Source organism: Paramormyrops kingsleyae, chromosome 1 (genome assembly GCF_048594095.1).
Source record: "Paramormyrops kingsleyae isolate MSU_618 chromosome 1, PKINGS_0.4, whole genome shotgun sequence".
NCBI lineage: Eukaryota > Metazoa > Chordata > Actinopteri > Osteoglossiformes > Mormyridae > Paramormyrops > Paramormyrops kingsleyae.
The window spans coordinates 33,008,550-33,026,701 of record NC_132797.1 but is presented as its reverse complement, the minus strand read 5'-3'; the positions used below and the strand labels follow the sequence as shown (position 1 = coordinate 33,026,701).

At 44.2% G+C, this 18,152-nt stretch overlaps 2 protein-coding genes across 7 annotated transcripts in view; both read left to right on the top strand.

The window, feature by feature from the left end:
- Positions 1-486: 486 nt before the first annotated feature.
- On the top strand, positions 487-2,218 carry prmt6 (protein arginine methyltransferase 6). Its single transcript, XM_023805756.2, has one exon. The coding sequence runs from the start codon at positions 569-571 to the stop codon at positions 1,619-1,621; it is 1,053 nt and encodes a 350-aa protein (XP_023661524.1). The 5' UTR covers positions 487-568; the 3' UTR covers positions 1,622-2,218.
- Positions 2,219-8,836: 6,618 nt separating this feature from the next.
- ntng1a (netrin g1a) overlaps positions 8,837-18,152 on the top strand; it is a 72,717-nt gene continuing 63,401 nt past the window's right edge. For 2 of the 6 annotated variants that reach the window (XM_023806036.2, XM_023806034.2), the window contains exons 1-2: positions 8,840-9,795; positions 15,228-15,892. In XM_023806036.2, coding sequence (XP_023661804.2) covers positions 15,647-15,892 — 246 coding nt within the window. In that variant the 5' untranslated portion in view covers positions 8,840-9,795; positions 15,228-15,646. Of the gene's footprint in view, positions 9,796-15,227; positions 15,893-18,152 lie in introns of all 6 variants that reach the window. The other 4 variants (XM_072714098.1, XM_072714092.1, XM_023806033.2 and 1 more) reach the window with 4 other exon arrangements.

Below are 18,152 nucleotides of genomic sequence, written 5' to 3'. Positions count from 1 at the left end.
CGAGATTTATTCAAAAACGAGAACGAACACCACATGATTATTTCCAAACAGCCACAAGTACTTTAACAGTATTGGACAACTGCAGTAGCCGTTTACTACATTATGAAATAATCATCGGTTTTGAAGGTGCCTGATGCATTTCTGCTCTGCTCATGTTGCACTTGTAGAATCCAACCATCACACATATTCAACTCAATCAAACAAAGTTTAACCAAGAGCATTTCGCAATTAGTTACACTAGGTTTTGTATCTTTCATTTACAATACAATCCTTAAATAAAAATGGAAATGAAACTGTATTTCCTTATATTTGTCCTGGGGTCGATCGTTTTTCACGTTTATACACATACTCAGCGACACTGCTGTGGAACACTGTGGAAATTGAAAAAGCCGCATATCACACTCGCTGGATTCTTTGACAATGTAGTTTTAAACATTGCAAATTTACGCTGTGGTCTAGTGTAGTCGGAAGCTGCAAGAACTACTGTTCCCATGATGCCACGGTACCGCGTCATCCCGGAAGTTTGGCAAACGCAAACGCGGCGTGGCCCGGGACAGGTTTTGCAGGCATGGAAATGTCTCGTTTATCAAAGAAGAGAAAGTTGGACAAAAGTGTCCAGGACGACCTGTATTTCGACAGCTACTCCGACGTAACCATCCACGAAGAGATGATCGCGGACAGCGTGCGCACGGACACCTACAGGTTGGGAATTACGCGGAACGGCCATGCTATCCAGGGCAAAGTGGTGCTGGATGTGGGTGCGGGAACTGGCGTGCTCAGCATCTTCTGCGCACAAGCCGGGGCAAGGAAGGTATATGCGGTGGAGGCCAGCTCGATCGCCGAGCAGGCCATGGAGGTAGTCAAGCTGAATCACATGGAGGACCAGGTCACGGTGATTCGGGGCGCCCTAGAGGCGGTGCAGCTGCCTGAGAAAGTTGACGTCATCGTCAGCGAGTGGATGGGCTACGCATTGCTCCATGAGTCCATGCTGAATTCCGTACTGCTCGCCCGGGACAGGTGGCTGAAGCCCGGCGGCCTGCTGCTGCCCTCCAAGGCCGAGCTATTCGTAGCGCCTATTAACGACCTGACGGTGGAGGAGCGCCTAGGCTTCTGGGGCACCGTGAAGGAGCGCTACGGCGTGGACATGTCCTGCATGACTGGCTTCGCGCGAAAGTGCATCATGAACAATGACATCGCTGTGAGCCTGGTCACTGTGGAGGACGTGCTGTCCCACCCCTGCCGTTTTGCCGAGCTGGACCTGCTTACGGTCACTGAGGAGCAGCTAAGGAGCGTCCAGGGCAGCTTCAGCTGTGCCTGCTTCGGCTCCTCGACCGTGAATGCCTTTTGTGTTTGGTTCACTGTCACTTTTCCGGGGGAGGAGAAACCCCTAGTGCTCTCCACATCCCCCTTCAAACCAGAGACACATTGGAAGCAGGCTGTCCTGTACCTGGATGAGCCCGTGGAGGTGATGCAAGACACCAAAGTAGAAGGGGAGATAACGATGTTCCCCTCGGAAGAAAGTTCCAGACATATATGCATCCATGTGGAATTTAGTATAGGAGACCTTAAAAGGAAAAATAAGACTTTTTCAATTCCTGATGGATACGCTGATGTCCAATAAAATTGATTGAAAGGGTTTATTATTATTATTATTATTATTATTATTATTATTGACTTGGGTTTGTTACTTGTAGGTGGAGCAGAACTTCTGTGGAGATTAAAGAGTAATAAAGCACAGGAAAGTGTTTATGTGGGATAAATTTAAGCAGATATGAGAGTTAATTTCTTTATCCCTTAATTATAAAAAATCTGTCTAAAAGGAAACTTGAATTTTATAGCAGTTTATTTTAATGCCAAAAGCCAATGTTTGGTAATAATCCTCGTAAGGAGAAGAGAATATTGATAATGGGTTGGATGCAAATAATAAATTTGCCTTATTTAATTACTTTTTTCTACACTTTTTCTCCTTGTGAATTTCTTGAAAGAATTTGTATTTAACCTGTTGTTTTGTCCTTGGTATGTTTGCACACTGCCATATGACAGTAGCATTATTGTAAATGTTATACATAATTAGTTGAGTCGTTAATAATAAAAAGTAGCCCTGTAATATTTTTGATAACTTTGTCTAGTGAAATACAACAGTCTAAGCGTGAAATTATGAACTATAGTGTATTATCCACTGAACCCAAATTACAGAAATCACGCACTTTGATTCAGAGTTTGGCAGAAATGTTATCATTTGTCTTTGCACAGTATGTTGACCATGGCTGTCATGAGTCACGATCGTTTTGATTTTCCTAACCTACAAACTCCTGTTACTCACTGAACAAAACAGCAATCGGTAACCTTAGCAATCAGCCAACAACTTAGAGAGAAACCATTTACATTAAGCATGATCTGGCAGGTAACTGTGTGTCAGCAAATAACCACAAAGTTGGACATTATGTCCCCAGCCGCCTAGATGGAGGTGCTAGCTAGCGATGCACAATGCTAGCTGCTGGAATGTTCTAGACCTCACACAGGGACACCAAATGCTGACTCATTCCCTCCTGCTTAATGTTTAGGTGTCATTGAGGTTTTGGTCACTTTTTAATTCCTTTGAAAAGGATATAAATTACAATGCAACCTTGAAATGTGATTATTTGTGCTGTATTGCATGGTAATTATGTGAAGAATCAATATTGCCATGCCCCTGTCCTGTCTTATATAAAGTTAATTTTGTAGCAAGGATCAGTCTGACAATAAGATTAATGCTAAACTTGCAGTTTTAATTGAGGAAAGAAGGCGTTCCTGTACTACAAACACTGATGAGGGATTGTACTGAGAAAACACCCACTGGTAATCTACATGTGGACATTGCCAAATGTGTCAAATTAAAAACTCATGAAGGAAAATAGTCAAGTTTATACATTAGAGGTAAAGTAACATCAGTCTCTCCCCCACTATGTTTCAAGCTTTCTCTATGCATTTGACTTCACATAGAAGCCAGTTGTTTATCTGAATGGATTTTTTTTCTCAAAACAAATAAAGTGAGTCAAAGCCTCACAGAGTGGCAACAAGAAGGGCATACTCAAAATTCAGGAGGAACATTTTCAAAGAAGGGCTTTTCTTTAAAGAATCTTGTGTTTGGTTAAGTCATTTGTTTGTTGCTAATGTAGCAATATAATTGAAAGTTTAGATAAAAGGCTTGATTTGAAGTTTTGCAACTACATGATGTTTCCTTAACAGTTCAGAAACGGGGGTTGAAATGGTTCCTATACCATCTCTATCCATTTCTGGCAAGTGCATCCAAGCCAGTAGTTCATGTTTTAAAACGTCTAATATGCGGAAAATAAACATAACCCTAAACGAAATCTGTGTCCTCTCATCACAGTATCTCTGTTACACGCCAGTACCCTGTAGGTTCCCCCCAAAAAAGTCATTAGTTGATTCCAGCCAGTTACAGTAACTAATTATTCTGCAGAAAGCACATGACAGGACAACTGACAAACCATTATTGACAGGACTTAATTTAGAGAGCCGATTCCCTGACCTCGGCAGACGGACACCGTCACTGCTAACAGCGCAGGCTGCTGATGCTGTTTCACGGATTATGGGAGATACAGGCACATTCTAGCAAGGACACGCTGTGCTTTTCCAGCGAAACCTTTTGTTATTTCCTCATGCTCTGTGTTATGACATCCGTCTCACACTTCCTTCATATTCTCACTTTTACAGCTTCTGCAGGATGTGCAGGCGCTTTATTGTTAATTTGCACAGTGAAAACAGGTTTATGGCCATATTCCTGAACTCAGCACAAAGGTGAACAGAGGTGAAATTGGTGGAGGACAAGCAAAGATGGCCAGGTGTCGTCTGGCGCCGAGTCTCCATTCCTAATCATTCACAGAACAAGCACGACATGAACTCAAGTAGAGATCATCATCAAGCCAGGGCCGCCAGATCTGCCTGAGTAAAGTGCAAATCCAGCTCCAATCCCTTTCCAATAACACACTTTTTCATTATCGCTGGATGTCATTTTTTAATGATATTTCAGAATGGCGGAGTTCTGCTGCAAGTGTAAGGCAGCGCCATGTGGACGAAGAGGATTTAAAAGTCAGAGGCTCATGTTGTGCTGAAGTAACAGAGAAAAATAAATTAAAGATAAAGAGGAAAAAAATCAGGTGGCTTCACTGGGAAAGTTAACTCTGTGATTCTGTAATACAATGTAGAGCAGTCAGAAGGGAATAATAGCATGAAATATTTACTTTGCGCCTTACTTGATGCAGAAAATATTAAATAACTACACAGTAAAACAAACAAATTGTTATTGCTGTTTTACATGAAATTTACAATTCTGTTTAAAGCAGGAGAGAAGCTTAAACGGGCCAACAGGGCCACCTGACTGATCTCCACGGGCTGCGATACATGCACGGCCCTCTTCATAATAATGTGATGTCATTTCACTAAAATGCTACTTTTACAGAAGTGGAAGCACTTCAGGGTTTCCCCCAAATCATCTTAAGTGATTGAAGTTTTATTCCCCACATTTAGAGTGGAGCAGTTTGTGCCCCTCATGTGTGTGACATGCACACCGTGTCAGGTCATGTGAAGATAAATAAGGAATCCAAATTTAAAAAACAAAAAAACAAAATGCATTTAAAAAATTATACTCAGAGGATGAGTTGGTGGATTCTATTATTTACTTAGGTCTCCTACGATCTTGCGATGGTCTCTTTCGATTCAGAGGAGCAATTCTACACAGAGCTGATCATGTCCATGATGTATAACATTAGATAAAAATGAGAAGAAACATAGCAGGTTTGTAGCAGATAGTGTACATGATTGACCCTTTTGACTAGTGGAAATTGCAGGAGCAGGATATGCACACAGGGTTAGTGAGAGGAAAACCTTCTCTTGTAAATATTGATTAAAAGTCGTAGTAAATAATGAAACCGTTGCAGAACCACAGAGTGTGGAACCGATACATTCTTCTCAATTTCAATTAGATTCACGGTATTTCTGACCAATACGAAAATGAATTCATGTGAGTATATACTAGGTACAATGCTTAATTTTCTTTAGTTGAAATATTTAACTCCTGGCTATTGCACAATCCGGAATTAGATTTACTATAGACAATAGCAATGTTGACCCTGGTTTATCCCAGCACCGTCCTGTACGCTGTACTTTTCTGCAGTTAGGAGAGACATCCTGTACCACAAATAAAAGGTCCATGGGCCTGCAGGCTTGATGCTGCCTCATAAAAAGGACAAAGTAATACAGAGTGTTTCTGTCAGGGGCAGGAGACACTCTAGCATTTAATAAACTGAAACAAGGTAAGAATACCAACGTTCACAAAAAATGTCATTTACAGCTGTTTTATCTCAATGGGACTGTGTTCAAAATAGTTAAACATTTAAAGGTCAATGTTTTCTATTTGTCTGTCTCCCAGTTACTGCTTATATTTCTGTCCATCCATCCATCCATATTCTGTACTTACTTGTCCAGCATTTTTGTTAATGAAAAAAAAAGAGTGATATAAGGCAACACAGTGGGGTTAATCAGATGACATTGTTATGGGCATGCTACTTTTCCGATTACCTGTGTTTGTGTGTTATGTGATATGGTTATGGTCATGAGAATTGGAGTGAAATTCCAGTATGCTCCTAAATTATAGTGGATGGATATGGCGTGTTTCACCATCCCGGGTGGAAAATAGTCCTACAATTTCTTCAATCAGATGGAGCATTATGCAATGACCTGGAAGTTACAGGTCCTATACCATACGGGAGACGTTCAATGAAAGCACACATCGATACACATTAATGGGGTTTTATGGGCGTTACGTAGAGATATGCCGCTAATATTTCGCCCGGCCATTTGCAAGTTTACCCCAGTAATGTAGGCCCAGTGTTACGCGCTATGACTCTCAGACATATTACAACAGCTTCTCGTGAGAATTTTACTTACGCGCTTACTGTTGACGAAATAATTAGCAAAATTATTAAAGGCTGAAAACATGTTTTGTTTCGGTGCCTTTTAAATGATGAAAACTAGATTCTGAGTGATTAAAACATGGTGCACAGTTAAAAGAAAGACACGGATTAGCGTCCAGAATGTGAGTAATTATCGCACTGGTGTACATGTCTCACTTCATGCAAAAAAAAATCCAGTGTGGCGTCACCGGCCACACAGTGCTGAAACGCTATCCCGTCATTTTTTAAAGTTTGGGAGCTGTCCGGGTGCTGAAACTATGCTGCCATTGTCAGAAATAATCTAAAGACGCTGAAAACTGTTTAAATGAAAACTACGCCTAATTACATTAAAATGCGTGTTTGTCGTTTTGTCTTCAAGGCGAATTGTATTATTAGTTGTTCTGACTAATCTACTATACTCCCTCTTCAAAAATGCTTTTGCCATTTCTTGTCTACGAGTATCACTCTGCACCAACTGAGTAAGCGTTTCCTTGCATGAATTGCTTTATTAGGCTAATACATCCACATTTTGTGTAGTTTTGTGTAGAACAGTTATCTGATTATTTCCAGATAAATTGTAATTGCCACAGCTAGGCTATATATAACACAACCATTTCAGCAATCATCGTATGAAATGAATAGGCTATCGATATTAATACAAATATACTAGTCACTCTTATCTCCAAATACTCCAGTTACCTGCAGTAACAAATGACAGCAAGCGTTTTTCGGAGACAGATCTTTGCATGGTCATCTGTTTATCTATGGGGATAGCGCGGGCACAGCCACCTGAGGGGGAGCCGAACCGAGCCGAGCCGAGCCGCGCATCCCCCGGGGCGGCCGTGTTACTCTGCGCCGCGGAGCGCCACCACTCCGGACAGCCTCCGAAAGCCGCATCCATGACAATGTCCCCATTGAGGTGTGACAGAAAGGCATGCAGGAAACCATCGCGGTTTAATGCGGGCAGGCTGTCGAGGGAAGGTGAGCACTTTTTTCAGGCATGTGTTTGAAAAGTTGCGGCTTATTACACGCGGTGTACAGGCATAATGCTGGCTGAGTTATGAGTATAGGGGGTGGAGGAGACCCGGGCCATAAAGTCAGACTGATAAACAAGGATGTTCACTTTTTACCGTTGTGCAGACTTCATTAAATATATGCTAAAGACGTATTTTGTTGTGGGTTCTTATTAGTTGTTGTTGTCCGCAATAGGATTGGATACACTGGTGCTGTATGGCGTGCAGAGGATTAACATGTTTTCTCAGATGAAAAGAAGAAAAGTGCATTTCTTGTGTAGCGAACCATCAGATATGGAATATAAAATTAAATGACTGTGCGCCTTTTCATTAACAAAGTATTGCTTTCTATGCACTGCATAACCACGTTGATTTCAGTGTATAATACGTAGGCATATAATATGCCACTTTAAGGATTATCTGTTGTTTTCGGATATCTAATTTCCCTTTTTCTGACATTTGTGCATGGGTCAGTGGCTCCGTGTCTGCTTTACAGTTAGCGTGCTAATGAAAAGTGTCCTTTTGATTCCTAATGCTACTGCCTACTATCAGTATGAACTTTACGAACTCTGTGTTCCAAAAGAGGACGCGCTCTCATCAAGTTTATTCGCTATCGTCATCAAAATACATTATACCGAGATGAATATATTCGTTTAGTATATAATATTTCTTAGATACGATATTTTAACTACCCAGTGTTTCGATAACTGGTGAGTAGGCTACTATTAATTAATATACCAAAAAGAATTTTAGTTTAACAGTAGCATTAAATCACATTATTTATTTGCTACCGACACGTCTCCTGTTGTTCTACTTTGACTTTTATCTCGTCATAGGTTACTCTGCCTTTTCTTTTAAAATATATTATTGCAAATATTTGTTTTTTGTAAATTAACCACAAACGAAAGGGAAACGTCTTCTGACAGGTCAATTTTCACTCTAATTCCGGTTTCTTGTTTATTACTATTGTGTTTTTCTTTCATTTATTTTATTTTATTTGTCACTGCTGCCTGTGATTAAAAAGACAATAAATAAAAAAAACTGCAATTTTTTAAAAAATTATGTACAGACAGAAATGTTAAAATCCCTTAAAAACGAGGAAATGTAAGGCGTTATTCACTCCGCAGATCCTTTCATCAAAAGTAGATTTATCGAGAGAGGATGATGGGAGTTTAATATATCTGTGACCCACAGCCCCACCTCCCCGAAGGCCGTCGCGGTTAATATGCGCCGTCATTGTTCAAAGCGTCTTCAAACTGCCTCACTGGCTTGTAATTATTAGTAGGCCCCAAATACTGCAGATAAATAAAATTCTACAAAAATAATAATGTTTAAATAAATATTTACTTAATTGTCTGTTTTGATAGCATTGATTACCCTTCACGCTCAATTGTTCCAGTGATTTTTAGGTGACATTTCAGTGTCGGCGTCTTGTCCTCTGGTGCCAGTCATAATATGTCTGAGCGGCCTTTTTCACGTGTTTGTTCGCCTGTATTGTGCGTAAAGTTTTTAATTTTATTCATTATTATCTCCTCCTTTGCGCCTCCCTCAGCAAAAGACGCAGGTGTTAATTATGGCCATTAAGTGAGTCGGGCTGAGGTGCCGAATCAAAAACCTGGCTCACCTAAACGCATAAATAAAAACACAATAAAAGATACGCTGAATTTTTCTTATAGCGTTAAAGTAAATCTGCTTTTAACGTAACCACAAAATGTCATAAGTTACCTTGCCTCAAACGAAGACTGCAACGTATTTGTTAGTTTAAATATCGCCTATATTCCCCGCCCCGGAGTTCCGCTGGTCTCAGAAGCACGGATGTGAGAAACGCGTTCATATTAAATGCTTTAGGCTGACGCTGACATGCATTTAGCATGGAATATCTGATCAGGGTATCGTTGTGTGCAATAAGTGCACCAGGTACCCTGATGCAAGCGGACAGACCTGGCGTTGCCTTTAGGACCATGCGGACTTAGGCGGCAGGCGGCTCGCAATCTCTCTGTCACCTTGCGCTGGAAATACTGTCTACTTCTCATGTCTTACATTGTTAGATGGGGAAACAAGGAGCCCCGCTTTACTTATGTTTCTCTAAAACCATAAGTTTAAGTCCCGCAGAGAGCCGGCCGGCGCTGGCAGAGACGATGCTCTGAAGGATTCAGCTCTTGCGGGAGGATTTTTATGCGCTTTGCGTTGCATCAGATGAGGAGCAGCTTGGCTGAATACTGAGTAAGGGAATGCATGCAGGAAGGCGTGTGCAGCCGGCGGTAGAGGATAGCAGCGGCCTCGCCGTTAATTGGCGCAATTCATGTCCCTCCTGAGTGCCTGAGAGGAGCGCAAAGATCCCTTCACGCCGCGCGCCGCCTTTGCGCTCCCACGGCTCCATTCCCCTCTTTTGGATATATTGTTCGAGAAAAGGTGGGCACCTTCATTTAAAGTTTTACAAGCGCCTTTCAGGGGGTGGGGGAGACTCTGCAGAGCTGTCAGTGGGAGTTTGGATTGATCAGGAGCGGATTTCGGTGTCCTGTCACAGCTGTCACTCCTGGGTGACAGTGGCGCTGACCCCGCGTTCCGGGGACTCTGTGCGCTCCGTTCTGAGGTACATGAAAGCGACGCTGCATTTTAACACGGATTGACCCCCCCGGTCTCCCCATTTAGTCAGCTCGTTCACTTCCCGCATCATCAACTTTTTTTGCTGCCGCTTTACCACTAACTCATCACATTGAGATTAAGTCGGGAACCTTAAAGAGGATCGGGGCTCATTGTTGAACTTGTTGAACACTTGCACAGACTGGACATCCCTAACGGGGGATTCAGATGAGAGGTTTAATGCTGTAAGTACGCCTTCTCTAAAAAATACCATAATTTTATCCATATTGCATTTTTATACGTTGATCAATATCAGAAAACAATTTACCACGGTCCTAATGCGTTTAAAATGAGAGTGAAAAATAGGCATTTGTAGTTTTACGCCAACGCTTCGGTTTGGTTTTACAAAGTCAGTGTTTCCATAAATGGAATAACTTTATCGCAACGCTTATGTTCTACTTTTAAAAAGAGAATTCTATATTGTCTATAATGTCTAAACAATGAATCATAGACGATATAACAGCAATGCGCTTTTCTTTGGGTCGTATACTAAACAATATCAACATTAGGCTATTTGGATGTTTGAGCGGTTCCGCCTGATTGTGGGATTTGCGGCGCCCCCCGGTGGCCGGCCAGCGGATTCACCCCAGTGCATCGTGAGCGTTTTCCCAACACCTTTATTGTGTGTAAATGTAACAATCGTCATTCACGGCATTAAATTTAACCGAGTCATAATACGTATAATATTGCGGTGTACTGTGATGTACTGTCTCTCTTAGAATATGCAGACAAGTTGTGCTTTGTCATGCGTTTTGATTTTTATTGCATTTAGTATGAAACTTTGTTTTCTGGATACGTATGTTTCGCAAAACGTGCATCAGATTCAATGGGGAAAAGTATCAGTTTAAATGGTTTCATCCAGTGTATCACGGTCCGTTAGGCTATAGTTCGCCGTTATTCCATAACCAACAGTACATTTTTTTCTGCAACTAATGTGGTCATAAATACATACTTCTTGAAACACTTAATGATTGTAAGATCGTGTGGGTATTGGTGCGTTGCCTGTTTAAAGTTTGCATGTAAATGTGGACATTAAATGTTTTAACTGGGTTCGATTTATGTACAAATTTGAAAGTAACACTTTATTGAATATAAGAGCAGGCTGATAGTACTTAAACGTAAGTTAGGGAAATTTGAGGTTCTTATCTGAGATCTTCTCATTAATCTCTGGGTATATTTAAGCTTAAAAATCGCATGTGAGCATCACGTTACCCCACTCGCCGACGTTACTCCAGCAAATCATGGCAACGATGACGGAGGTGTTGATGTTGATTATGGTGATGACGGCGATTGGAACGAGCGGCTCCCGGTCAAAAGGGTCGTAATTATAAACCGTCGCTATAAATGTGACAGACAGAGTAGCGGCTGCGTGTTACTGTCGGCAGGGCCCCCTGCATTTCTGCCACTCCTTCACCTCCCGTTCAGGAGCAAACTGATAGCTACCTCTGAATTTCCCATCCTTTTTGATTGTATTACCTCAATGACTTTGCCCTCGAAATGAATGTTTTTAGCGAATAGGCAACAGCCTGTTAGACTCGCATGTTTCTGGCAGAGGGGAGTTTATTTCTGCATCAGGTACCGTTCAGCGAGGAGCTGACATGGCCATTTCCAGCAGGGTGACACATTGCTGTGAAGGCTGAATAATATGGTAGCCTTTTAGCAAAAGTGTTTTTAATAATGTATGATTTTGTCCTGCATCGCCATGGAGTGTCTGGCTGGTGGCAGGAGCAGCGCCTCGGGCGGAGTGCAGGGTGAGGGAGCCATCCCCCCCACCACACAGCCCCCCCCAACAACCAAGTCGACAGACAGAAAATGAATCACAGGGGTCACCCTGCCAAAAGCCCCACCCCTTTCGACACGCGTGACATGGTATTTTTTTGGCCTGTGGCAGGGACTGTCATGGCAACCTACCAAAAAAATAAACATCAGGCCCTTACTGTTAGGATGAATTCAGAAAGACCCCCCCCCCCAAACGGTTTAGGGGAATGGGCTAATGGCTTTGATTGCCTGTCATTTGCCAGTCTGTGCTCTTTGAGATGTCCAGAGAGGTGGCCGACCCAATCCTTGTTCTGAGTCCATGATCTCTTGGAAGGACCTTTATTCTTATCTGTAAATATTTATTAATTTCTATAGTACTACAATATTCTGTTTTCAGGATATTTTATTTGTGTGATGTGTACTCTTTAAATCTGTACTTGTAGGCACTGTGTATATTATCTTTGTAACTTGGCTGTTTGGCACTATATGTATGTTCATCTGCACTGTATGCACCAGAATTTCCCCTCGGGATCAATAAAGTCAGTCCTGCTCTTAATTGTATGTGGTGGGTTATCATCCTGAGAAAAGTGAAGAGCAGGGACCCGGCCATACCCCAAACCCTGCTGCTGGAGCTAGAGCTCATGGCATTGAGCATGCACCGCGCCACGCCGCTCGCTCCGTCTTTGGAGCGGGAGACCGACCGGGAGTGACAGCTGATGGTAGGTGAGAGGAGGGAGAGGTGGGAAGAATAATGGGGGGAGAAGGAAAAAAGGAAGAAGGTGATGATGAGGGGGTAGCAGGTGTGGGGGCTGAGGAGGAGATCAGGGTGGGGATCATTCCGGAAGGCTGGCTCGAGGGGGTGAGGCTTAAAGAGCCCATGTAGCTCTCCTTTTTTTGCACGTCATGAAGAATCAGTGAAACATTTATGGCCTTTTAATATAAAATGAGGTCATCCATCATTCCATTGTTGGGTTTCCTCACCCAAAAATTCACGGCCATCTGTTCAGCACCCATAGCCAGAAAAAGTACAGAAAAAGCTCAGACGTGACCTGCACTGTCTCACAGTGACACGGGCAGCCTACAGTCAAGGGGTCGTAGTCAAGCCTGGGGTTTCTGTATAGTGAAAGGTGCTTCGTGCTTTACACTGATACACACTGTCCCTGAGGGCCCAGATAACAGAAGATGTATTTGGGGAATAATTCAGGTCCAGGTCATGTCCTAGAAGGCAGGTTTGATGGCACATTTGGTCCCTCAGACACAGTGATTGCACCCTGTCCTGCAGCGCCGTCGAGTGTGAAGAGGCTCATTCAGCCTCACCCAGGCTCTCCTCCCGGCTGGCAGCACTGACATGTTTTACACTTTTACACCCTGATCTGTTCTTGGTCTCCTAACCTGGACCCGCCACTCTCCTCACATACCTACACTAACAAAAGATCTCGTACCACTAACGCCACCCTGTCTTTCCTTCTCCCAGCCAGAGAAAAAACTTTCAATGGAAAACACCTGAACATCGTACGGGATCTTATAAATTAAAGCTTTCTTTAGTCAAGTAAATTACACCTGCCTGAAGTCAGAAGCTATACCAATAACATATAATAACCTGAAATATGTACCAGTATACCTATAAATAGCTGCGAGGTATTAAGGCAGGTAATGGAAGTCCTCGTCATTATCCACTTCCATTCTGCTTGAGCAGATTTTCTCACCTTTATGGGCTGGAGAACATCGATTTCCTTTTATTTAGTAACCTTGGGTTTGCCATTGTTTCAGCGTGCCTTATTTTCCGAGTTACGACTTCTTTGCGCTCACTGCCGGCTCGCGCGGCGGATGGCTTCATTGGCACGCGCCGCGCGGTGTATACTTTCATGATCGGCTCGTGCGGCAGATAGCTCCTTCGGCGCGCGTCGCTCTGTGTTCGCTCTCATGGTCGTCTCGTGCGGAGGATAGCTCCGCGCGGTGTCGCGATCTGAAGTGCCTCAGGTAGCGACGCACCGAGGGCTCCCCGAAACCGGTTAATCACTCGGAGCGCGCCGGTCTGCTGGGTCAGCAGCCGGGCTGATTTCCCTGCTGATTAACGTGCGCTGAGATTCTCCAACGAGGAGGCGAAGAGGTAAATCTGCGCAGATGCTACCCTAACGCCGCCTAGCCCAGTACTCAGTAGGTTTTAAGTTATTCCCAGTGAGGGCTTGGTCTGCGTTTTACTAAGTCGAGGCTGATGACGAGAAGGGGAAGGCCTCCATCTTTATAAAACACGTTCCTTGCATATCGTATCTGAGAGTTTGGATTACAGGCAGGCCATGGTCTTCTTTCCAGGTACTTCAAACTGATCGCCCCAGATCATAATCGGGCATAGGAGAATGAAAAAGTAGAAATTTTGAAATTTGACTAAGCACAATAAACGCAAAACTTTCGCGAAAGTGCCAGGGTGTGATCGTGGGATATTTACGATTTTCGAAGTCCCAAAAACAATTAAAAAAAATAAAGAATTTTTTTTTATGTTCCTTGTTTGTTTTTCCAGAACTATGTTCAAAATTAAAATATTAAATATTGGTACAAAACTGGTTACGTGTAACTTTATGAAACCTGCCTAGAATCAGCCAAACTTTAGAGCAATGGTCACCAACCCTGCCCCTGAAGATCTACCTTTATTGCATCCATTGTGTAATAAATGAGCTTTTAATATTCTGCATTGTGCCAACTGCTTGAAACCAAATGTACTTGACGTGAGCGTCTTGTTTAGTTTTAGATTTATTAGCCCATTTACTTATTCCAATGCACACTGAATGGAGAGAGTGCATTTAGTAATAATTATATACGGAAATACCATCCATCCATAATCTGAATATCTAAGGGGTGTGCCTTGTTCTGTCTCTGTCACATGAACCTGTCACATGTTTTTTTTTTTAAGTTATTAGACCATTCGTTAGACCCTTTGTGCTATGAATGGACATTAGGGGCACGTGATGGTAAGTGAATGTGAAGTGCATCAAAAATTAATTAACATTCACCCATAAAGAATTCCGGAAACCCAGAGTGTGCAAGAATGCCTTGAACTCAATATCTTGTTACACTTACAATCGCCAATTTTCCTATCTATCAAGAAGATTAAACACAAATAGTGAAAGGGCTTGAATCTCAAAAATGATCAGTGTGCATCGCTGTCTTTGTACTGGGCATCACGATTCCGTGATAAAAAAAACCAACTGACTTGCTTTGGTTAAAATATATTACGGTCGGAAAACTGAATGTTGAATATGAAGCTACAAGTCTCATCTATGGAGGTCCCACCTCACAACTTACAGGATTTAAAGGATCTGCTGTTAATGTCTTAGTGCCAGATACCACAGGACACCTTCAGAGGTCTTATGGAGTCCATGTCTCAATGAGTCAGAGCTGTTTTGGTAGCATGAGGGGGACCGGCACAATATTAGATAGGTGGTTAAAACCAGTTGAGTAGTTTGTAATTATGACTCTTTATACTCAACTGGTTGGTTGAATCAAAATCTTGGTCTGGATTTGTACTTTCTGGACCTGAAATCTCCACCTCTGCCCTACGGATGCTTTCACGTACAATGAATCTGTTGACGGCACTTCTGAGCAATAATAGCTAATACCGTTTACTGCGTTAACCTCTGGGTTTTTCTCGGTCTGGCACGTCAAGGGATGTCAGGAAAGTCAGCGATTCGTACGGAGAATTAAATAATGACCATCAATTTAATACTGAGTACTGTCTTTACCACACGGCCATTTGCACCCATTTGTTTGAACCCTCTTCCGGTCAGTGGCTACATTCAGGAATATGATGGACTGCCTGAATCTCATACCTCTAAAGCCCCCCACTCACCCCCATGTGTTTCAGGGCACGGGCACAAGATGACAGATGATTTTTGAAGAGCGCCGGAGCTGAAACAGCTGCCAGTCACCACTAGGATCAGACGGACGGCGCCTTACCACGGCAGACACTGTCTCTGAGGACCCCACCGCTCTCCGCCGTGAGCTGGGCTCCCAAAATCCGCCGCCTCCTCAGCAGCCCAAGATCCCCTGACCCCCCTGCCTCTGCCTTCACCCCCCCCCCCACATCCCGACCCCTCTCCCCCACCAGCCCTTGGAACAGGAGTGCGGGCCTTTGCAGAAGCACTGGCCTCGGTGGTATGGTGGCTGCCCCTTCCAGCTCTCCGCCCTGTACCAGCTGGATTATTATCTGAGGTTGGCCGCCTGCCGTCTTCGGTGGGGAGCGTTTGAGGAAGCTTCATACAGGACAATCGGGTCGAGGCCAGGATGCACTGGCCTCTGCTGCTGGCACTGGAGGCGGCCTGGGCCGGACTGGGCCAGGCTACGCAGCACTACCCGGCCATGTGGGGCCACTACGACGTGTGCAAATCGCAGGTGTACAGCGACGAGGGCCTCACCTGGGATTACATGGCGTGCCAGCCCGAGGCGGCTGACATGACCAAGTACCTGCGGGTGGCGCTGGAGCCAACCAACATCACGTGCGGAGACCCAGCCGAGACCTACTGTGCACTGGTGAGTGTATCTGGAGATGTGGGAGAGGGGGCAGGGCATTGTGAAATATGGGCGGGCCTATGCAAATGGTTTCTAAAAACGTGTCTTTTTACTGAATGCCCACTGTCATTTTCAATGGCTGGCAAAGCAAGTAAATGCCACTGTGACTATAAGTATCTCAGATACCCTCGTGCTCTGGGTCTCTGCAGAGCATGTGGGTTTAAGTTTAAGGACAAAAGGAAAATAGTTATTGTTTTAAGATGCTTTCAGCAAAAAGTATGATTTTGGTAACTATTACTGTCACATTTTAAGGATTCCAATAAAGAATTTTAGTAATAAGAGAGTAGGCTTTAGCAAAATAACACTGTCTTGGTGAAATGTTTTAGGAGCAGTTTTGAGGATTTTGACAGGGTTTTTTACAGTCCAGTGGGCTTGACACTGAGAGGGCGGTAATAAGCTGGTGTCCTCAGCGTTTAACCCACAATGAACGTAGCATGTTACTGATGCATCTGTGATCTTTTCTAATCAGTCAGAAGCAGTACATGGGAAAGCAGACACATATAGGGGCGGGGAGGTATTATTTCAGAGGTTCTGTCAGAACATATGTGCTTTTACTAATGCAAAGAGTATGGGGGGGTTAAGGAATATTTGGGGGGGTGCGCGGCAGCTGAAATCCCGTGCATTGTGAATTATTCAGCATGATTGTAGCAAGTGTGTTTTATTTATAACATGTACATTATTAAAGCCAGCATCACAGAAAATGCTGACTTTTCAAGGCAGAACTCTAATCACTGAGCTAGGACTCTCATCACTGAGACAGGACTCTAATCACCAAGGCAGGACTTTCATCACTGAGGCAGGACTCTCATCACTGAGGCAGGATTCTCATCACTGAGGCAGGACTCTAATCACCAAGGCAGGACTTTCATCACTGAGGCAGGACTCTCATCACTGAGGCAGGACTCTCATCACTGAGGCAGGATTCTCATCACTGACGCAGGACTCTAATCACCAAGGCAGGACTTTCATCACTGAGGCAGGACTCTCATCACTGAGGCAGGATTCTCATCACTGAGGCAGGATTCTCATCACTGAGGCAGGACTCTAATCACCAAGGCAGGACTTTCATCACTGAGGCAGGACTCTCATCACTGAGGCAGGACTCTCATCACTGAGGCAGGATTCTCATCACTGACGCAGGACTCTAATCACCAAGGCAGGACTTTCATCACTGAGGCAGGACTCTCATCACTGAGGCAGGATTCTCATCACTGAGACAGGACTCTAATCACCAAGGCAGGACTTTCATCACTGAGGCAGGACTCTCATCACTGAGGCAGGGTTTTCAGCTTATCACACATGGCCATTCTGAGCTTCAGTACCGCCATAAGGCTCTAATACCACATCCCACCGATGGGAAGACTGCTGTCCTCTCCATACTGGCCTATGCCAGTTCATAGCAGAGACATAGGGCAAAGGACACCCTGGATGGGATGCCTGTCATCACAGGTCACAGGGCAGGGGACACCCTGGATGGGATGCCTGTCATCACAGGTCACAGGGCAGGGGACACCCTGGATGGGATGCCTGTCATCACAGGTCACAGGGCAGGGGACACCCTGGATGGGATGCCTGTCATCACAGGTCACAGGGCAGGGGACACCCTGGATGGGATGCCTGTCATCACAGGTCACAGGGCAGGGGACACCCTGGATGGGATGCCTGTCATCACAGGTCACAGGGCAGGGGACACCCTGGATGGGATGCCTGTCATCACAGGTCACAGGGCAGGGGACACCCTGGATGGGATGCCTGTCATCACAGGTCACAGGGCAAAGGACACCCTGGATAGGATCCCAGTCTATCACAGGTCACGATCATGAAGTTAATGCTAATTTAATAATTATATCACTTTTAATCTACCCATGTGCAGTAGATCGCTTTGTATATTCCATCTCCATGCTTAGTCTTTGAGCCCCTGTGATTCCAGACAGGAATTGCTGATGTGTTAGGGGGCCCATGTGGTTGAGATCCTGCTCAGGCCATCCACAGGAGGTCATATGAGGCCCGGAACAGGACCCCCGGGCCGGAAGAGGCGGCCGGGCCATTCGTACAATTTATGGTCCAGAAGTGCTGATGGCAGCAGAACCCGAGCCCTTGAGTGCTGCTATGGATTTCATAGCCAATCAAAACTAAATTAGGAAGCGGAGAGGTTATTAGGAAGGCCTCCCTTCAGCCAGCATGGGCGTCACACTCCGAGCCCGTCCTGAAAGGTATTCCA